We start from the raw sequence: 21,631 nt of genomic DNA, 5'->3' as shown, positions 1-21,631 counted from the left end.
CGGGGCTGTGGGGCGGGGCGAGGCCCGGGCGGCGGCGGCGGCGCAGGGAGAGCGTGCGCCGGGCCGCGCGCAGGCGCAGAGGAGCCGCCGGGAGGGGGCGTGAGAGAGTGGCCGGGAGCGAGGGAGCCCTGACGCGCTGGCGAGCGGGAGCTGGGTCGCTCGCCGGGACGCCTGCGCCCTGGCCCTCCGGCTCGGCGCGCGGCGGGCGGGTGCCCTGTGCGCCTGCGCAGTAGGCGGCGGCGGCGGCGGCGGCGGCAGGGGGAGGTGGAGGCCGTGGAGCGGCAGCGGCAGCGGCGGGTCCCGGGACTGAGGCAGCAGCGGGGGCGCCGGCGGGCGGAAGCCGAGGTGACGAAGGCGGCGGCGGCGGCGGCGGCCGTTTCCCTCACGGTGGCGGAGACCAAGGCGGCGGCGGACGGGGAGCGGCCCGGCCCCGGCCCCCTGCTCGTCGGCTGTAGCAGGGCCGCCGTGGGACCGGCCCGGCTCCCGCCCCCCGCGGCTCCCCCTCCGGCTCCTCCTCCCGGGAGACGCCGGGGGCCCGGCCCGGCCCGCGCGCAGAGCTCTGCCTCGGCCGCCGCCGGCGCGGTCGGAGGTGGCGGCGGCGCCATGGGCGGCCTGGCCTCTGGGGGGGACGTGGAGCCGGGGCTGCCCGTCGAGGTGCGGGGCTCCAACGGAGCCTTCTACAAGGTGAGAAGGCGCGCCGGCCCGGGACACCCTGGCCCCCTCCCCCAGCCGGGGCGGGGAGCCGCGGGGCGGGATCGAGTTTCTGGAGCTCAGTCCCGACCCTCTGGACCTGCGACTCACGCTCCCACTCGAAACCCTCCCGGGGAGACCGTGGGCGTGAACCCCCGTGGGTCTCCCCCCCCCCCAGCCGGCTCCTACACCTGCTTTTCTCCTCAGCTGAAAGCATGGGCATCGGGTCATTACTGGGCAGGGGTGGGCGCTCCTGGTCCCCCTGGAGAAACCCCTTTCCCAGCCTCGCGTCCACTTTTCTTGTCTCTTAGTAGATAGGATACTTGAGCGAGCAATCAGCCTTCCCTGCGGCCCGAGCACGTGGGGGAGTCTCTTTCTTTTCCCACATGACCCCCTTGGGAATGCCCACTGTCCCGTATTAGCTCTTCGGTCATCGGGGAGGCTCCTGCCTACTGGCTCTAGACCAAAATTTACTCAACTTTCATCTTATATTCCTGTTCCCGGTCAGAACTCGTTGGCGTTATTTAGCACCTTTGGCCCTAGGTTCTCTCAGTCAGCCAGCCATAAAGTGGTTTTGTTGGACGAATCTGTGGCCCCACCACACATTTACTCCAAAGCCAGCTACCCAGGAATGGATTCGAGTTTCTTCTTTGACTCCTGACATATCTAGGTCATTCGTACATTTTCTTAAGTTTAAGCGACTCACCAAGACTGTGTTCTTACTCCAACAACATTTCTGCTTGCTGACAATCTTTTTGGAAAGAAAAGTATCATTCAGAATTGCTTGTTTCAGCCCCCCCCCCTTTTTTTTCCAAGGTTTGATTCCTTTCAACTAGTTTGGGGGGTGTGGTTGGTACGAGGTCTGGGTATACAGCTCTCGCCAGCTCAGGCTGAACTTGAACTCTTCTGTACTTCTTCCTCAGCCTGGGATTACACCCTTGAACCACCATACCACACCAGAACTTTTTTTTTTCTCTCTCTTCTTCTTCTTCTTCTCACTATCCACATATCCATCCCACACCCTGTGTCTGAGTCCATTCCGGGTCCCCTCTCCAAGTTAGATTAAGACCCCCAGGTTTTTTGTTGTTGTTGTTGTTTTGTTTTTTCATCTCATGGGTGGGATTCTGAGAATCCTTTTGTGTGTGGAATTGTCTCAGAAACTTTGGATTCCTCTCTTACTCTTTTACTCAGAAGAGAAAAGGTTTTCACAGTATTAGATGGTGAGAACTGCCTCCTTTCCTTACTTCTCACGCCCTTGGAGATTGCTTTCTCTGACTCTACTATGAAATTGTATCTTTTTGTAGCTGAAAAAGGACTTGATTTTGCCCTTGCTGTGGATGGTTTCTGCCCCCGGCTCAACTGATAGTGTTTTACCCACTGTAAATGCCATTTTTGCCTTTTCTGATCAAGTTCTTCACCCAGTGTCTATGGGTACACATATCTATTAGTTTTAATTTAGCCTCTCAATTAAGTCTTGGGCTCTTTATCTTGGTAGTTCTGTTTTCTTGTGTATCATCACTCATGTCCGCCTGTCCTGTGTGCTACACACAAGTTCCTGAAGAAGGTTCCCAGCTGATTCTGACCCTGTCACAGTCCTAACTCTTGGTACTTTTCTTCTGAGTTGAAGAATATCTTTAACATTTCTGTTTTCTGTGTTACAAAGTCTCTTAATTCCTTTTGGGTTCTGCTTGGACACATTTATGCTTTAGTATTCTTTTCCTCAGACTTGTATTACCTTTGTTAAAACAGTGTATGGTGGGTACGCACTCCTAGTACTTGCAAGGCTGACGTAGGATGGTTGAAGTTCAAAACCAGTGTGGGAAATGAAGTCCTGTGTCCAGAACAAAACAAACAAAAGATGCTAGTCACATTTTTCTTCATATATGTTAACCTTCCTTTGTATCCTCACCCCCAGATGTTGAATTCCAAAAAAAAGTTTGTTTGTTTTTTTTTTTCCTCATTTGCTTTTGGGGGACAGAATCTCTCTACGTAGCACTGGCTGCCCTGGAACTCACTGTGGAGACCAGGCTGGCCTCAAACTCCATTGGGATGTATCTGCGTCTGCTGATCGCTGGCATTGAAAGCATCCACAACCACAGCTAGTTTGAAGAGTGATTCTTAAACTGAGTATGAGAGCGAGATACTTGCTGCTGTTTTAAGGACCCATGGGAACCATAGGCAGCTGGGAAAAATGAGCGCTCAGTTCAAATTAGCCATATGAGATGGTTGGGAAGGGCGTGTTTTCTGTTACACATGTGGATCCAGCAGAAACCTCTTCGAGTGTTGTCGTTTTTATCTGTGGGCCGTAGCAGTGATAGATTTGAGTGAGGGGCCAGCAGGATTTTTGATTCAGAGTTAACAGTTGAGTAAAAGCCAAGTAATATAGATTTTGAACTCTGGCCACTGCAGCACTTTCTGCTCTGTAGCGGAGTTTAAAAAAAAAAAATCCCTAAAATTTGGGCTAATCTTTCTTTAACTCAGTATAATGTGGATACTTATCTACTTATCTAACCTTGTTGATTAATATTCATGACTCAGCAAACTTTGGTGTGAGTGAAGGAGTGTTAACCTGTCTTTTTGATCCGTAAATTTTGGGAGATCCCTTTCTTCTCTCTCAGAATTGTGTTTTATTTTTTTTCTCAGGGTAGATAGATCCCATATCTGAAATCTAAGTTATTTTATAACCACCCTTTCAGGCTTTCCTTTTCTGTCAGGGTTGATTATGTGTTTTGCTTTGTTTTAAGGTGAGTCTCAGGTGGCGGAAGCTATCTTTTTAGCTGAGGGTGACCTTGAACTCCTGGTCTTACTTCCCAAGGGCTGGGATTACAGGTGCACTCCACCAACCCCAACTTCATCATGTGTTTTTGATCCTTTTGTCTGTGTGTTTTTGTGCGAGGGGCAATGTCATTGCCCTCCAGTCTGGAACTTGTGGTTCTCCCAGCTCTTCCTCCCGCTTAGTAGATTTCAGGCCTGAGCCATCTCACCTGGCTCTATTGTCATTCTTTAAGTTCTACTTTTCCACATGAAATAGAAGCTCACTTTCTACCATAGTCAATGCTATTTTCTGTTTTGTTTGGGGAGGGCAGGGTTTCTCTGTATAGCCATAGCTGTTCAGGAACTCACTCTGTTGAGATTGTCCTGGAACTCACCGAGATCTGCCTGCCTCTGCCTCCCGAGTGCTGAGTTCTGGGACTGAAGTCGTGCACCACCACTGTTTCAGCATTCTTTCCTTAATGGGACCTTGTTAACATCAAAGCATGGCTTTTGCCTTGGCTCTTTGCTTTTCTTGTAGAATTCCTTTTGAGTAGTGAAGATGGAGAATAGTTTCATGTCTTCTAATTAAGGCAGCTGAAGTGTCTAGAGCGGTCTTCCTTAATCTGGCAGGGCTAAGCCAGAGAATGCTGCAGCCTTTGAATCAGATCACTTTCTGGGTTTAGATGGTTTTCTAACAGATTATTTCCCCAGTGGCATAGGCCACACAGAAGTTCACGTTTCCTTGCCATCTTTGTTGTCCTCCAACGAAAACCTTGCATCTGAAGTGAAGAGGTAGAATTAAGAGGCAGAAAGAGAACTGGAATATGAAGTTGGGAAGAGAGTAATTCTGGAAAATAGTTGAAGGGAAAAATAACACTGGAGGGATAAGGGTAAGTGGCGTTGGGTTGTGCTGCTAAAGAAGGATTAGCATTTCTGCTTTGGAAGTTGGGGTTAAAAAAAAAAAAAGGTAATAGTGCTACTCACTTTATGGGCCAGTTCATAGTAGAAGAGAATTAGAGCCGTAGGCATAGCCTTTGTGAATGCTTATATCCAGGCAGGAGTGAGAGTCTATGAAAGAGGCAGCCAAGTGATTATGACTTTGCCACTTCCTTTTTTCTCCTTAGAATGTGTTTGATAAAGAGTTAAGTGTTTTGATAATCCAACACTTGGAGATGGGTATTTTTTTTCTTGGACCCTCTCTCTCAAGAATTGTTGTCTGTCTGTCTATCTTATTTATTTAAAGTCAGGTACCCCTGGCTGTCCTGGAACTAACTCACTGTCTCAATCAGGCTAGTCTTGAACGCAGATCCACCTGCCTTCCTTCCAAGTGCTGGGATTAGAAGTATATGCTACTAAGCCTGATCTCTGCCTCTTTCATCAATAAATCTGCATTTACCCCACTGAGAGAAAGAAAAGTCTTGGAGATGGACATTTGGATAAAGAGTTTTATAAAAGGTTAGGCTTGGTGTTTTCCATTCTCTTCAGTTCTGGCCACTGAGTTTTTTTGGGTGCGGTCATCAGATCTGAACACCAGCTGCCAAGCCTCAGAACATTGAGGAAATCAAGGACTTTCTGCTCACAGCCAGGTAGAAGGATGTCAAGAAGAACAAGGAGAGCATGAAGTCCAGGGTTGGCTGCAGCAGAGGTCCTTCCACCCTGGTCAGCACAGACAGGGAGAAGGCAGAGGAGCTGAAGCAGTGCCTTCCCCTGGCTTGACAGTGAAGGTGCTGAAATGAACCAGACCTCTGCATTTGACGACTAAAAACCCTGAAAAGTCATATATCCTCCCCCCCCCAAAAAAAAAAAGGTTAGGCTTGGTGATGCATCACTGGAATTTAGCAGTTGGGAGGATCAGGAGGTCAAGGTTCTCCTCACCTACATAGTGTATTCTACATGAGATCCTGCCTCAGACAAACTGAGGGAAAAGGGACCTAGGCGAATGCTGAGGAGTGGAAGTGCCTTGGAAGAGTTATGTGGAGATGAGTAAGAATGGGTATTGGTTCTGAAGAAGAGAAGATAAACATTTTTGAGGAAGAAAAGGTTAAGAACCAAGCGGGGTTGTGGTAACTAGTCCACACTTTGGGTGGTAGTAAAGCTCTAAGAGAAAAGACTGTCCTTCCCCTCCCCTCAAAAAAAGTAGGGAGCTGGAGAGATGTCTTACTGGTTTAGAGCACTTGTTGCTTTTCAGGGGACTGGGGTTCGGTTCCAAGCACCCACATAGTTGCTCTTAGTTGTCCCTAACTTTAGTTCCACGGGATCCAACACTCTCTTGTGACCCCCACTGGAATCAGGAATACAAGTCCTGCTGGTACACACATGCAGGCCAGACATTCATACACACAAAATTAAATGAATGCATCTTATTTCTTAAGACAGGGTTTCTCTGCGTAGCCCTGGCTGTCCTGGAACTTGCTCTGTAGTTCAGGCTGGCCTTGAACTCACAGAAATCAGCCTGCATCTGCTTCCTGGAGTGCTGGGATTAAAAGTGTATGCCACCACTGCCTGGTGTAAATAAGTAACTTTATTTCTTTATTTTTTTAAAGAAGTAGTAGGGTTGGGAAGATGGCTCAGTGCTTGCTATACCAACATGAGGACCTGAGTTTGGATCCCCAAAACCAGCATAAGTGACTTGGTATAGTTGCAGATCTCTGTGAGCTTAGCATTGGCAGGCAGAAACAGGAACCCAGGGGCTTATTGGTCAGTCCAGGCTTGGTGAAGGACTTTACCTCAAAAAAATAGGATGGAGGGACATAGAGGAATTTCTAGCCTTACATATATGCATATGACACAAAACTGGACGTATTAGACGATGCATGTTATCCCAGTACTTGAGAGATACAGGCAGGTAGATCTCTTGAGTCCCACGAAACAGCCTGGTGTACACGACAGGTTCTACGCCAGCTGGGGCTGGATAGTAAGAGTGTTCCCAAAACAGCTTTAGTAGGTTGTTTCTAGAGCAAAGTCCAGTTTTAGATTCTCCCATTACAAGAAAAGAGCGATACAGTCCGTGGTTGGCTGGTTCTGTGAGGTGGGAGCTGTGCACTCTAATGCTCTGTACATTTTCTCCTAAGCTTTGCTACTGTCCTAGTCCCTGTGCTTGGGGCTGGGCCTTGCATAGTGCTAGCCTTTTGAAGAACCTGCCTTTCTTGCTGGTTTTGATGTTGAGGATTGAATCAGCCTTGTACTTGGTGGGTACACACCACACTGAACTATATACTCCAGCCAGAGCCCCCTAATTATCTCTGTCTGTCGCTTGGGTTTTTTTCAAGACATCATTTCTCTGTGTCTCACTGTGTATGTCAGAAAACATGACACCTGGAACTCAGATCTGCAGGCCTCTCTGCCTCTGAGTGTTGGAATTAACAGTGTGGGACACCGCCACCTGGCAGTGTTTGTTTGTTGTGTTTGTGGCAGTGTCTCACTACGTTTGTCCGGGTAGCCTGGAACTCTGCTTCTCAGTCCTGGGACCTGGGAAGATATGTACCACCATACTCAGCCTGTGTCTGGGTATTCTGTCTGTCTGTACTTATCTATCATCTTTCTACACACACACACACACACACACACACACCCGTGTATGTATGTGCATTGCTTGCATGCCTGGTGCCAACACATGATTTTGCCAAAGAAGGCCATAAAATTGTGCTTTCTGCCCTCAGTTCTTGAGTGCTGTACTACATAAGCCACGGCTGGCTTATGTGTTAAATTTCTTCTTTCTCTCTTAGGTCTGGAGAGACAACCTCAGCAGTTAAAAGTACTTGCTCTTGCAGAGGACCGTGGTTCAATTCCAGCACCTACATCACGGTTCACAAGTGAACCGTGGGCCTCCTTGGGCGTCTGCACTCAACATCCACAAGCAGACCCACTCACCTGTACATAACAAAAATAATAAATGTTTCACAATTTTTTAAAACTTGATGCAAATGAATGTCAGTGTGTGTGCCGCCTGTCACACTGGACAGAAGAGGGTCCTTTAGAATTGTTGTCACAGGTAGTCGTGAGTCACCCATGTGGGTGCTGGGGTGTGAGCCTGGGTCTGCTGCTAGAGTAGCAAGTGGCCTTAATTGCTGAGCCATTTCTCCAGCCCCCATTTAAAAAGATGTTTTGTTTGTTTGGTTGCTTGGTTTTGGTGTTTCTGAGACAGAGTTTCTCTGTGTAGCCCTGGCTGTCCTGGAACTCACTCTGTAGACTGGGCTGGACTCGAATTCACAGAGATATGCCTGTCTCTGTCTCCCTATAGAGTGCTGGGATCAAAGGCATGCACCACCACGCCTCGCTCCATTTCAGATTTTTGAGGTGAATGGTGAAGATGTATCAAAGTGCTTTTTTTTTTTTTGTCTGTGGCTGTCTAGTTTTTCCAGCACCATTTGTTGAAAGCACCATCCTTTCTCCAAACTATCTTTCCAGTTTTATAAAAAAAACCAGGAGGTACAAACTAATGTATAATAACCAAAAGCAACATCGGAACTGGAAGTGTAACAGCAATAAAGCTTGCACTGTCAGCACCAAATGAACAGGTAATGACAGCGCTGGGAGATAGGAAGAGGAAAGAAGTGAAAGGCTCTGCTGCATATGAGTTTGAGACCAGCCTGGGCTGCTATCTCTAAAGTAAAAAACTTGGTCAAGGGAGATGGCTCAGTGGGTAGAAGTATCTGCCATCAAGGCTGTGGACCTGAGTTTGATCCTACAACCCTCATGGTGAAAGAGAGCCAGCTTCCATAAGTTGTCCTCTGACCTCCATGCACAAGCACACCCATGTACAATGTGATTTCAAACACTACCATAAAATTTCTAGAAGACATAGTAAAAAACTTTTGGATTTGAATTCCAGAAGTTTCTTAGATATGAAACTGAAAGCATAGTTTGTAAAAAATAAGGAATTGAACTTTGTCAAAATTAGAAATCATTGTGTGAAAAGCCTGGAGAAAAGACAGGATAACTGAGAGTGTAGGTGGGACACACAGTTTTGGCTTCTTAGGATAAGAGGAAGTAAGCCAACTATTGAATGATTTCCTTTCGGCATGCTCTTGAGATTGGGGTCTTTTTATTTAGACTGACATCTTTTAAACCATACTTTCTTTTGTAAACTGCTTATTATTTTGAAGTTCTTTAGTGATCCATTTATTCTCCAAGGACTTGGGCTCTGGGTACTAAGTCTGCTAGGTATTTGGGGGAGTCAGACCCTCCCTCTTGGCAGGCCCTGATATCCTCTAGTGTTCTAGTACAGCCGTACACTATCTTGTGAGATATTCTTAGCCTTGGTGGAAGTTGCTGGTATTTTAATTGAACCCTGGCATGTTGGTTAGCACTCCAGGAGGCAGTCAGATAGGGAGGCCACCAGTTCCCAGCATGCTCCCGTGCAGGTTCTACTTTGTTCCTATTCCATGTTATTTGTAGATTTTGTCTATGCCATTTCCTTTCTCTCATTTTTTCCCCTTTTGATTTTTTGAGACAGGGTTTCTCTGTGTAGCCTTGGCTGCCCTGGAGTCGATTTGTAGACCAGGCTGGCCTTGAACCCACAGAGGTCCACCTGCCTCTGCCTCCCTGAATGCTAGGGTTACAGGCATGTGCCACCATGCCTGGCTTTCTCTCATTGTTTATATTTTTTTCTAAAATAGTCATTCTTGCTGTGTGTAGACTGCTTACATCTCTAGTTGAAACTCCGGTTTCTGATACCTCTTTCTGATGGCTAAGGTGATGGTAAAATGTATTTTCACTTATGTTTTTTTTTTTCTTTTCTTTTTTAATTTTTTTTTAGGGCTTTGTGAAGGATGTCCATGAAGATTCTGTCACTATCTTCTTTGAAAACAAGTAAGATCTTGTGAATAGACAAGGATACTGAATCCTAAAAGTAGAGTGAAAAAGTGGGGCTGCTGAGTTCTGTGAGGCCTGCTGTAGCTGTCAGGGAGCTAAGGGTTTGGATGGAAATTCCAGGGGGAAAGGCAGGTAGCTTGATGCAGGTTTTGGGCACTTGATAGTTGGTAGCAAGTTGGTAGTTGGAACAGGGCCTGGGTTTCGACTCTTAACTACCAGGAAGGGTAAAAGTGGGCTAGCAGGGGCCTGGAGAGATGGCTCAGCAGTTAAGATCACTGTCTGCTCTTCCAGAGGTCCTTAGTTCGATTCCCAGCAACCACATAGTGGCTGACAACCACCTATAATGCGATCTGATCTCTTCTGTCATGCAGGCATACATGCAAATAAAGTGCTCATATGTATAAATAAGTAAATCTTAAAAAAAAAAAAAAAAAGGTGGGCTAGCCCAGGGAGTAACCCTCTGTGAGGAAGTGGACAATTACATCATGTGAAGAGCTTTCATGTCACTGTTTGTGTTGTAGCTGGCAGAGTGAGAGACAGATTCCTTTTGGGGATGTCCGACTCCCACCTCCAGCTGACTACAACAAGGAGATCACAGAAGGAGATGAAGTCGAGGTAAGGGCTGTGAGGGCCACCTTTCCACTGTCGGCTTGCTTTCTCAGGATTCTGGGTTTTTGACTTACTGATTTGATTCCTTCCTCATCTGAGCCCCCATATTTAGCCATGTAGCCAGTAAAGTAGAATGCAGCAGTTCTGTTCTTTGTGGGTGTGAGACCTTGGGGTACCAGTTTTAAGGGATCTGATTCATTTGTGTTAAATCCACTTAAAGTCTAGCTCCTATGATTCCAGTGTGTGTTTAAGAGAGAGAGACAGATACACACGCACATACACACGTGGGCCTTGAACACGTGAGGCAAACATTCTTCACTGAAATATATCCAGAGCCCTAGTTTCAATACTTGAAAGGCTGAGGGGAGAGGATCATATAAGCCCAAGAGTTTGGGGTTATCCTGGGCAGCATAGTGAGACCCCATCTTTTTTCTTTAGTATGAATTAGTATGTGTATGTGCAGGGAATGAGTGTGCCAGTGCTCCTGAGTGGTAGTCAGGACAGCCATGAGCTCCGGGACTTGAACTTGGGCTTGGCTAACTCTTACCTACTATAAAAATGAAATAGATAAAACTCAGTGACCTCATATTTTCAGTATCTCCTTACTCTGGTTTCTTTTTTGTGGGTTAAGAATGCTTCTCAGATATTTTAATGATTTTTCCAGTTCTTGATTCTTCAATACCATGTCTCTGTATTTCTGACCTTTTCAGGTCTATTCAAGAGCTAATGAACAGGAACCTTGTGGCTGGTGGCTGGCGAGGGTGCGGATGATGAAGGGAGATGTGAGTGACTGACGCCCTTTGGGGAACTCTTAAAGCTGTTGTTTTGCTCATGGAGAGGCAGCAGTGCATACTCGGGCTATATGCTTTCTTTTCCTGCCAGTTCTATGTCATTGAGTACGCTGCCTGTGATGCTACCTACAATGAGATTGTCACCCTGGAAAGACTTCGGCCAGTTAATCCCAATCCCCTTGCAACCAAAGGCAGCTTCTTCAAGGTTACCATGGCTGTGCCTGAGGATCTCAGAGAGGCGTGAGTGTTGGAGAGGGTGGGAATTAGGGCTCTCTGCAATGCCAGCTTCTGTCCTATTTCTCCTAGATCTTCCACTCCCTTCATTTCTTTCTATCTTTGGCCCTGTGAGGACCTTTTTGCATAATATTCTGTACCCCTTCCATTTCATCTTTGTTCATCTTTTTCTTGTCTTTGTTTTGTTTGTTTTGAGATAGGGCCTCACTACACAGCTCAGGCTGGCCTTGAAGTCACAAACATCTGTCTGCCTCTGCCTTCCAAGTGCTGGGATCAAAAGTGTGTGCCATTGTGCCTTGTTATTTTCAAAAAGTAGTTTTCTTAATCCCTGTTTTTTTAACAGTGGCTCTACCTTTCTCATTTTCCCCTCCCTCCATTTTGACCCTGAACTTCTCTCTGCCTCCTGTCCTGAGCACTTCACTCTTTTCTGCAGCTGCTCCAACGAAAATGTCCATAAAGAGTTCAAGAAAGCACTGGGAGCCAACTGCATCTTTCTCAACATCACAAACAGTGAGCTCTTCATTCTGGTGAGTTTTCACGCTTGAATTTAATATAAGCCTTTTCAACAATGTTTCCTTTTCCCTTTTTAAACTTTTCCCAGAGCGGATATGGCAGACTGTGCTCACGCTTACTTTTTGGGACTTTATTGCTTCTAACACTTCTGGACCCAGGTAGACTCGCCTTTCCTTAGTTTCTTCACGTGTGACCGTAATTTGCCCCTTCCCCATTTTTTTTTTTATGCTAAAGATTAAACCGTAATTTTCGTGCACATGTGTGCTCTAGAAAAGTGCCCTGCCATTTAGCTGTTGTAGCCCAGCCCTTGGATATATTTTCATCTCTGTGTGTATATCCGTATTTCCATGTGTGTGAGTAGGTTGGGAAACCCTGAAGTGTTGGTATCAGGTACCCTTCTTAATCATCCTACACGTGGCAGAGTATCTTCACTGAACCCAGAGCCAGCCAGCCAGTGTGCCAGCCAGCGCTGGGGGCATTCCTGTCCCAGCCTTCTCCGTGTGTCTTATAGACCTCTCCAACACCAGGTTCCAGGGCACCTGACACTCTCTTCTAGCCTTTGCACTCACGTGCAAATAGCATTTTCACACACAGAGAGACACACATAAATAGATAAATCTTTTTGCTTTTGTTTTTGTTGTTGTTGAGACAGGTCCTTACTATGTAGTTTTAGCTGTCTTGGGAATTGCTATGTAAACAGGGTGGCCTCAAACTCACAGGGATCCACCTGCCTCTCTCACCCAAGTCCTGAGATTAAAGGTGTGTACCACTGCCCCCTGCTATAAATCTTTAAGAAAAAAAAAAAAGCACTGTATAACTCACCTTGCACTTGCTCCTCATTGTCAAGTGACTTCTGTCAGTATTTAGCTATTCAGTTGCTGTGTTACAATAATTTTCCTGTAGCCTTCCACATTGCTTTTTAGTTTCCTTTTGAGACAAGATCTTACTGTGCCCCCCTGGCTGTCCTGTATTCACTATTAAACTGAAGCTGCCCTTGGGTTTGAGACAGTTTTCCTGCTTTATCTTCCCTCATTCTGAGAGGATAAACATTGCTACCATGCCTCATTCTAAACCTAAGTTCTTGCCAGGTGATGGTGGCACATACCTTTAATCTTAGCAAGCTCTTGGGAGACAGGCAGAGGCAAGTGGATCTCTGTGAGTTCAAAGCCAGCCTGATCTACAGACTGAGTTCCAAGACAGCCAGGGCTACACAGAGAAACCCCTGTCTCTAAAAACCAAACCAGTCAAACAAACAAACAAACAAACAAATCTTCATTTCTTGACACCTGCTTTTTTTCAGGGACTCTGGCATTCTGATTCGGAGTCTTTAATGCTCCCCTGGTGTGTATTTTGCTTTTTTCTTTCCTTTTTTTTAATGATTTTATTTATTTTTAGTGTGCGTGTGTGTATGTGAGAATGTCAGATCTCTTGGTACTGGAATTACAGCTGTGAGCTGCCATGTGGGTGCTGGGGATTGAATCCAGGTCCTCTGGCAGAGCAGTCAGTGCTCTAACGGCTGAGCGATTCCTCCAGCCCCTGTATTTTGCTTTCAGTACTTTCTGTTCATTTTCCCAGTCAACCACAGAAGCCCCTGTGAAGAGGGCATCTTTGCTGGGTGATATGCATTTCCGAAGCCTTCGCACCAAATTGCTGCTCATGTCTCGCAATGAAGAAGCTACTAAGCACCTAGAGGTAGGCTTTGGCTGCTGTTTCTCGTGTTGAACAATATTGTCCTTTCCTTTTTCATTTTGTTTCTGAAATAGACCAAAGCTACTAGGTCATTAATCCTGGATGACTGCTTTTTCTCATAATCTCCAGAGGACAGTGTTCTCTGGCTTGGTATAACTTTAACTTTTTTTTTGTTTTGCTGTTTTTGTTTCCATTGTGGGCATTTTGTTTTGTTGTTGGTTTTGTTTTTTGTTTTTAAGACAGGGCTTCTCTGTGTAGCCTTGGCTGTCCCAGAACTCACAGAAATCCACCTGCTTCTGCCTCTCATAGTGCTGGGATCAAAGGCGTGCACCACAACTGCCTGGCTGGTTTGCTTGGGGTTTGTTTGTTTGTTTGTTTGTTTGTTTTCCAAGACAGGGTTTCTCTGTGTAGCCCTGGCTGTCCTGGCTCACCAGGACATAGAGACCTGCCTGCCTCTGCCTCCCTGAGTGCTGGAATTAAAGGCATGTGCCACCATGCCTGGCTGCTGGCAGCGGCCATGGCTTCTGCTTCTGCTGTCTCCTCCTCCTCTTCTTCTCTCTCTCTTCTTTTTTTAAGATAGGGTGTCTTGTATCTTCGATTGACTTCAAACTTGTTTTGTAGCCAGTGGTGACATTTAACCTTTGATCCTTCTGCCTCTACCTTCCTAGTGCTGGGATTGCAGGTGTAGCCTCTATGTCTGTTTTGTTTTACTTGAGGGTCTAACTTAGAGCTTCCTGCATGCTAAGCAAGTGCTGTATCAGCTGACCTACACCCCCAACCCCAAGTTGTCCTTTTTGTTTTTCTCTCCTGGTCTGATGATGGAACGTGGGGCCTGTCGCTTGCTAGGCAAGTGTCCTTTACTGAGCGCACCCTCAGCTCTCCTGTAAGCTTTTGAGTTCTGATAGCCTGTGATTATCAGGTTTCCTTTTCAGAAAGAAAACGTTTTAAATGAGTATGCAGTACGTGTGTTTTGATTGAATTGGAGCTCTGACTCCATGTGTTGAGTGAGCTGATTGTTTGGGAGGCTTTTTCCCTGAGACAGTGTACAGAGTGTATTGCAGCAGTCATTTCTGCTGCTGAGGAGGGGACTGGCAAGTGAAAAGTCATCACTCCTTCTCCTTGATAATCTCTGCCAGTTCCAATGGAGCAGGGTTTCTTCAAGATTTATTTTATGTGTTTGAGTGTTTTGCCTGCATGAATGGTGTCTGGAGGTCAGAAGATAGCATTGGATTCCGTGGTGGTTGTGAGCTGCCAAATGGGTGCTGAGAAAAAAAAACTGGTCCTCAGCAGGACTTAACACATAGATTTTAACAATGGCTAGAGTTCTCTTCTCAACTAGAACTCAGTTTTCTCCTTTTGTGCTAACATGCCGTAAGTAAGCGAATTGCTTACTGTTGGGTGCCCAGCACCACATCAGTTTGGCATGGTGGCACAGGCCTGTAATCCCAGCATTCTGAAGATGGAGGCAGGAGGATATGTGCACTTTTCTCCAGAAATACTTGCCATGCCAGGTATGGCGGTGCACGTCTTTAATTCTAGCAGTTGAAGGCAGAGGCAGGCAGACCTCTTGAGTTCTAGGACAGCCTGGTCTACATGGATAGTTCTAGCACAGCAAGGCTATCAAGGCTATGTGAAGAGATCCTGTCTTTGTTTAACTCCTGCTTGATATTCTTTCTCTTATCTTTTTGTTTGTTTTTTGCTTTTTCAAGACAGCCGTAGCTGTCCTGGACTCACTTTTTTTTAAAAAAAATACTTTATTTATATAGTATTTTGCCAGCCTGTATCCCTGCACGCCAGAAGAGGGCATCAGATCACAGTATAGATGCTTATGAGCCACTATGTGGTGGCTAGGAATTGAACTCAGGACCTTTGGAAGAGCAGCCAGTGCTCTTAGCTTCTGAGCCGTGTTTCCAGGTGCCCCTGGACTCAACTTCTGTAGACCAGCCTGGCCTTGGAACTCACAGAGGTCTACTCGCCTCTAAGTACTGAATTAAATTCGTGAGCCATTGCCACCCAGCTTTTCTTGTCTTTTTGAGACATGGTCACTCTGGCTTTGGCTGACCTAGAACTTGCTCTATGTAGACCAGACTGGTCTAAACTCAAGAGATCTACCTGTCTCTGCCTTTCTAGTGCTAGGGTTAAAGGTGCCTTTGTACCCAGCTAATACTAGCTAATACTTTTTTTCGTGTTCACCCTTCCAACATCATTCTTTTTATCTCTGCTGGGGAATAAATCGAGAGCCTTCTACACTTTCGGCAAGTTCTTAACCACTGGCCGACAATAAACTGTTTTAAAATAACTGTCAGGGCTATAGCTGAGTGATACAGCATCTGCCTAGAGTGTGAAAAACCATGGGTATAAAAGCTGACTCTACCCAGGTCCCAGTACAGGCAGGAACCATCTTAACCATCTGTAACTGCAGTTCCAAGGCATCTGAGTCCTCTTCTGGCCCCCTGGAACAACAAATGTACACATTGGTGCACAGACACACATGCAGGAAAAACGCTCATACACTTAAAAATTGGTTATTATTTTATTTATTTATTTTGGTTTTTCTAAACAGGGTTTCTCTGTGTAGTCCTGACTGGCCTGGGCTCATTTGTAGACCAGGCTGGCCTCAAACTCACAGACTCGCCTGCTTCTGCCTCCTGGATGCTGGGATCACAGGTGTGCGCCACCGTACCTGGCTTAGGCCCTGTATTTAAAGGTGCCTCAGCTGTCTGTGGTGGTGTTAGTGGCTACCGGATTACAGGTGGTTCTGGTTTCCTTTCACATGGGTTTTCTTCACACATTCCCCTCCAGCATACACACATTTCAACTATAGAAAGCATTAGGCACCTAGGACATGTGTTCTAAGATTCCACTGCTGGGATCTCACAGTGTGTCTTTCTTTCAGACAAGCAAGCAGTTGGCAGCAGCGTTCCAAGAGGAGTTTACAGTTCGAGAGGACCTGATGGGTCTGGCAATTGGGACTCACGGTGCCAACATCCAGCAGGCCCGAAAAGTGCCAGGAGTGACTGCCATCGAGTTGGGTGAAGAGACCTGTACTTTCCGCATCTATGGGGAGGTCAGCAAAAGATCAGGGTTTTGGGCCCTTTGTGGGACAGAGGGGACAGAGGCTGAGGTGGGAAACAAGTCTGAGTTATGGTGACTTCCTGCCTGCCTAATTGACAGCTTATTTCTTCAAAGTCAGAGACTGCAGGGGCATTCAGGTTCTGTTTTAGTTTACTCTTTCTATAGACGCCAGAGGCATGCCGACAGGCCCGAAGCTATCTGGAATTTTCCGAGGACTCTGTACAAGTGCCCAGGAACCTGGTTGGTGAGTTTGAGTGTGTGCAGAAAAGGAATAAAGTTAGGGCCCAGATGGCAGAGTTTTGAAAACAATTTTGGTTGTTGCCATTCCATAGACTTCTAGTCTTATGGGTATGGAATAAATACTCTGGCATATGAATGACCAAAAGGGAATAAGAAGTTTGTAGGGGTTGTAGCATTTTTGTCCCAGGGAGAGTTTGAGATTTCTAGATCCAAGAGAATGAATTAATTAGGGACAATATATGTCGATAAGAGGCTATAGAAGAGTTTTATTTCCATAATAATAATAATAATAATAATTAAGAGCCTAATTCCTTCTTTTTCTGTTTAGGCAAAGTGATTGGAAAGAATGGGAAAGTGATTCAAGAAATTGTGGATAAGTCTGGAGTGGTGAGGGTTCGTGTGGAAGGTGATAACGACAAGAAGAACCCCAGGGAGGAGGTATGGGGCACAGGGGCCTGGAAGTTGGTTTTCAGAAGTCAGAGGTGCTGTTTTCTGAGGGCTGAAGACTATAGGGGGTGGGACAGAACCTTTTGTTCGCCCTCGTAGACTGAGCCTGTCTGAGGGGTGGGCTTAACATTTCAATCTTTGACTTTTTGGTTTTCTTTGTTGTTTTTTTTTTTTTTTTTTTTCCAAATAGGGACTCAATATATAGCCCTGACTTGCCTGGAACTTACTTTGTGAACCAGGCCGGCCTTAAACTCAGTTGACAGAGACCTGCCTACCTCAGCCTCCCCAGTGTGGGGCTAAAAGTATGCGCCACCACGCCTGTCTTTGAAAGTGGGAGGTAGTAATTTTTGAGACAGAATCTCACGTGGCTCAGGTTGAACTTCACTTTACTGAGTAGCTAGGGATGGCTTTAAGTTCATTCTGCTCCTGTGTCTAGTTCCTGCGTGCTAAGGTCACGTGTGTCTTCACACCTTACTGACTTCTAAGCTTGCTTCTGGTCTTTTCTGCAGGGAATGGTTCCCTTCATATTTGTTGGCACCCGAGAGAACATCAGTAATGCCCAGGCCCTGCTAGAGTATCACCTTTCCTACCTGCAGGTACTGTTTCAGAAACCTGGGAGACGGGTAAACTGGGCTGGCAAAGCTTGCTGTATAAGCTTTGACTGTATAAGTATAAGCTTTGGCTGCCCTGTCTGTTGGTGGGTATTTTGGCTCTGGGGCTGTATCCCAAAATGTTCTTTTTAAGCCTTTGTCTTCCTAAGCCTAAGTCCCAAAAGCTTAGCTGCAGAGGACCACATGGATAGAGACGCATGAAGGAATGGGACTGTCCATTGTCTTAATTTTCCTGTTGTCCACCTTTCCAACCAGGAGGTTGAACAGCTTCGCTTGGAGAGACTGCAAATTGATGAGCAGCTTCGGCAGATTGGGCTGGGCTTTCGCCCACCTGGAAGTGGACGGGGCGGCAGTGGTGGTGGCAGTGACAAGGCCGGCTATACCACAGATGAGAGCTCCTCCTCCTCCCTGCATGCGACCAGAACCTACGGGGGCAGCTACGGGGGCCGAGGCCGGGGCCGGAGGACTGCTGGTGCTGCCTATGGTGAGCAGCTGTGGAGCAGTGTGGGGCACGGGTGATTGGGTGGAGACTGGGAAAAGCAGTGAGGAAGTGACTGACTTGGGTGCTTGTGAGTGATAGGAAGAATTCTGGTTTGCCTGTGGAGGTGGCTGAATTCCTAGGGCAAGCAGCAGCAGCTCCGAATAAACTCTTCTGTATCCTTCAGGCCCCAGCTCAGACCCATCCACAGCTTCTGAGACAGAGTCAGAAAAAAGAGAGGAGTCTAATCGAGCAGGACCTGGTGACCGAGATCACCCAAGTCGTGGAGAAGAAAGCCGGAGGCGGCCGATTGGGGGCCGGGGAAGGGGACCCCCACCTGTTCCCCGGCCTACCTCAAGATATAACTCGTCCTCTATTAGCTCAGGTAGAGAGCTGGGGTCAGATTTGTGGTCCAAAGGAGAGAATAGTGGTCCCCTGACTCCCAGCCTCTTCCTTCCTCTCGTCAGTGCTAAAGGATCCAGACAGCAATCCTTACAGCCTATTGGACACATCAGAACCAGAGCCCCCAGTTGATTCAGAGCCTGGTGAACCCCCTCCAGCAAGTGCCCGCCGTCGCCGTTCCCGCCGCCGCCGCACTGATGAAGACCGGACTGTCATGGATGGAGGCCTGGAGTCTGATGGTCCTAACATGACAGAGAATGGCCTGGGTGAGGAGCAAGCCTGGATTCCTAGGGGTGTGAGAAAGAAGGAAAGATGGGTGGGCGGGCATATGACTTTTCTTTACTCCACAGAAGACGAAGCAAGACCCCAGAGACGTAATCGCAGCCGCCGCCGCCGCAATCGTGGTAACCGAACTGATGGGTCCATCAGTGGAGACCGCCAGCCAGGTCAGCCGACACGGGCAGGATGAGCCTTCCTGGAGCTGAGAATGGGATGCCTTGTGCTCTAGAAAGCCAGGGGTGGGTTCAGGGGGAATGGTGGAGATGGATTCCCCAGTTCCTGAGTCTTGATTCTCCGCTTTTCCTAGTGACTGTGGCAGACTATATCTCACGGGCAGAGTCTCAGAGCCGCCAGCGGCCACCTCTGGAACGCACGAAACCCTCAGAGGATTCTCTTTCAGGACAGAAGGTAGGTAGTCAAGATGCAGCTTACCCCACTCTTAAGTTTGAGGCAGGGACACAGAAAACTTCCCTAAGAAATATCAGAGTTGCTGAATTGGCTCTATCTGGTTAAGCTGACAATAGGCCAGAGCTTGCACAAACAGGAGACGAGGCTCACGGTGACTAGAGCCTAGGCCCTGGTCTCCAGGTCTCTCTGTAATGAGGACTGCCTACCCCTGGTGTATTCATGAATTGCTTTCTTTTTCCTCCCCCTCTCTTTAGGGTGACTCTGTTAGCAAGCTTCCCAAGGGCCCCTCGGAGAATGGGGAGCTCTCTGCCCCCCTGGAGTTGGGTAGTTTGGTGAATGGGGTTTCATAAAACCTCCAGTCCACATCCCTCCTCTCTCCATCTCGCTTGCTGCCCACCACCATGGCCCTCATGGGTCCAACTGACCTACGCTGGAGCTGCTCTTATCTACGGGGGAGGGGGGTGGCACAGCAGCTTGGGTCCCCCCCAACCTCCAGGAGCTAGTGGAGGGGTGTGTAACAGGGTCATACCCCCTCCCTCTTGTCCACCCTACCCCCCAGGGTGAGGGGAGCCTCCCCTTCCCTATCAGACTGGATGTGCCTTTATCCTCTAATGCCCCGACCTCTGAACACCCCCATTCTCCGCCTGTTGGTGGGGGTGCTCCTTGACTCACCCAGATTTGACAGTTCAGGGGGGCTCCCCTGCTATCCCTCCTCCCATCCTGTACCCCCCATTTCTGGGGCCTCATCACTGTGGAAGACGGGGATAGTGAGGGTATTTGTGGGTGGGAGGCATGGGGAAGGTTTTGGAGTAGAACCAGGGGTGTGTACGAAGGGGTGACAAGGTCCCCCGGGGCGTTGGGGATACCCTTGTCTGGTGGATGAGAAGGCGTATTTATTTTTCACTGTACAGTATTTAAAAAGAGAATAAAAAAATTCAAATGGCCTTGTGTTTTTCATGTTGTCTTTGCCCCAAGTTAGGCCTTTTGACTCCTGGACTGATGTGCACTGGTCCCTGGCTCTTGTTCTTTATTAGCTCCTTCTGTCAGGAGGATGACTCTCTACACTCTACACTTAACTCTGCATGCTCATGTGTTTTTCTGGTCCAGAGGACTGTGCTTCAGGTCTAGCGCTTTCCCCACCCCTTGGTTACTTGATAGTTGGGCCACTCCTAAGTCCTGAGTCACAGGAGGCTAGGCCAGAATGCTAAAATCTGTTCCTGCCAGGAGCTGAGAGCCTGAGCTGGCTGTTTAATCCGATTACCTGGGGCCTGGGGCACAGGCTGGGCCTTAAGTAGAGGGGAAATGGGTTTCCTCGTCAGGGCGTATAGAACTCAGGAGGGTCAGCTTGTGTTTCTGGCCTGGTGTTGCCCTGGCTCCAGAATCCACATCTGTGGCCTCAGCTCCTGGGGTCTCAAGGGTAAAGAGGAAGTGACTCAGATTAGGAAAGTCCACACGTGGTTTGGACAGCACAGTACACTGGGGGTGGCCCTTAAATGCCTTCTGAGGAACCAGGGCCAACCTTAAAATTGTACCAGCTGGGTGGCGGCGGCGCAGGCCTTTGATCCCTAGCACTTGGGAAGCAGATCTCTTGAGATCCCGGCCAGCCTCCTCTACAGAGTCTGGACAGAGATAACAAGGAAACCCTGTGTAGGGAAACTTTCTAAAAAGATGAATCAGGCACTCAGGAGGCAGAGGGCCATACGCTGTCTCAGATCAATTATGTGTATAATTTGTGTATATCGTTAAAGACATGCAGACCTGTATCAGAGCGGTGGCTATTCCAGAGGGTAAGTGTGCTTCCTGCCGGCCACGCTCTTCGCTCAGTCGAGTTAGCCGCTGCTTCCTCATCTTGAACTGGTAAGGGCAGAGGCTGTGTATCTCCGGGTGCAGCGGCCTTTGGCTCCCTCCTGGTTTGACTTAACGGGGAAACTTGCTGTAATGGAGTGGCAGCGGGGAAGGTCTCAGGGCTGAAGTGTTCCCCTCCGCCTGGGCACCTGCTGGAGTGACTCAGGAAACAAAAATGACCTATCTTCTTACCCCTGGGGCAGGTCAGGGCTTTGAAGAGCAACAGGCACCGGAAAAGGTATGGAGTGGAGTAAGATCCTCCCAAGTTTTCCCACTTTGGTCGACCCTGAGGCCACCTGAGGCCATTTGATACCCAAGCTGGATCCCATCACTGGAAGGAATTTGCTTTAAATTGCTGGAATTTGCTTTAAATTGTAGCCATTAGGCCTGACATCCTGGCCTTGGGTGGAGAGGGGGCGTGGCGCCCCAGGGGAGGTGTCTGGGAGGAAGAGGACACCTGGGTTTGCGGAAAGAAGGGAGTGGGGCAACGCTCCTTCTGGGCGCTGGGAGGGTTGGGGGAGGAGTCAGGCCCAGCACAGGTGGGGAAGGTCTGTCCCGGATGCTCTCCTGGCAGCTCGGGAGCGCTGGAGACCAAGGGCAGCCTCCACGGAAGGCCGCTGAGGCAGAGGGAGGGCACGGGCTGGCGGCAGACTTGCGAGAACACGGCCTCCCCGGGACTGGGGTGCCAGGCAAGGACTCTGCTTCCAGTTCCCAGAGGTGACAAATCGCCCCTGGGAGCAAAGGTTGGATTC

At 48.0% G+C, this 21,631-nt stretch overlaps 1 protein-coding gene and 1 long non-coding RNA gene across 4 annotated transcripts; one reads left to right on the top strand and one right to left on the bottom strand.

Moving 5' to 3' along the window:
* Positions 1 to 257: 257 nt before the first annotated feature.
* Positions 258 to 19,978, top strand: Fxr2 (FMR1 autosomal homolog 2). 3 transcript variants are annotated; one of them, XM_021648210.2, is made up of 17 exons: positions 259 to 684; positions 9,203 to 9,255; positions 9,780 to 9,873; positions 10,578 to 10,649; positions 10,750 to 10,898; positions 11,326 to 11,419; positions 12,981 to 13,097; positions 15,991 to 16,161; positions 16,335 to 16,413; positions 16,738 to 16,847; positions 17,366 to 17,452; positions 17,723 to 17,951; positions 18,133 to 18,330; positions 18,413 to 18,613; positions 18,698 to 18,793; positions 18,934 to 19,034; positions 19,289 to 19,978. In XM_021648210.2, exons 1-17 carry the CDS (start codon positions 604 to 606, stop codon positions 19,382 to 19,384), a joined length of 2,028 nt encoding a protein of 675 aa, XP_021503885.1. In that variant the 5' UTR covers positions 259 to 603; the 3' UTR covers positions 19,385 to 19,978. The 3 variants fall into 3 exon arrangements, with proteins under 3 accessions (XP_060219418.1, XP_021503885.1, XP_021503886.1); XM_021648211.2 differs by having other exon boundaries at positions 260 to 684; positions 18,701 to 18,793; XM_060363435.1 differs by having other exon boundaries at positions 258 to 684; positions 18,934 to 19,978.
* On the bottom strand, positions 17,000 to 20,924 carry LOC132646270 (uncharacterized). Its single transcript, XR_009584386.1, has 2 exons — positions 20,793 to 20,924; positions 17,000 to 18,634 (listed from the first exon to the last, which is right to left on the bottom strand). It is a non-coding gene; the product is annotated as an uncharacterized LOC132646270 (long non-coding RNA).
* Positions 20,925 to 21,631: the final 707 nt, after the last annotated feature.

This window comes from Meriones unguiculatus, chromosome 11, assembly GCF_030254825.1.
Source record: "Meriones unguiculatus strain TT.TT164.6M chromosome 11, Bangor_MerUng_6.1, whole genome shotgun sequence".
NCBI lineage: Eukaryota > Metazoa > Chordata > Mammalia > Rodentia > Muridae > Meriones > Meriones unguiculatus.
Note: the sequence above shows the minus strand (reverse complement) of the source record. Positions and strands in the feature narration are given on the sequence as shown.

Bases quoted from the DNA above. Each gene is read 5' to 3' on its own strand.
- Fxr2 (XM_060363435.1), top strand. From the start codon at position 604: ATGGGCGGCCTGGCCTCTGGGGGGGACGTGGAGCCGGGGCTGCCCGTC. The intron at 16,414-16,737 runs GTGAGTTTGAGT...TTTTCTGTTTAG, and splicing joins AGTGCCCAGGAACCTGGTTG to GCAAAGTGATTGGAAAGAAT. The intron at 18,794-18,933 runs GTCAGCCGACAC...CGCTTTTCCTAG, and splicing joins CAGTGGAGACCGCCAGCCAG to TGACTGTGGCAGACTATATC.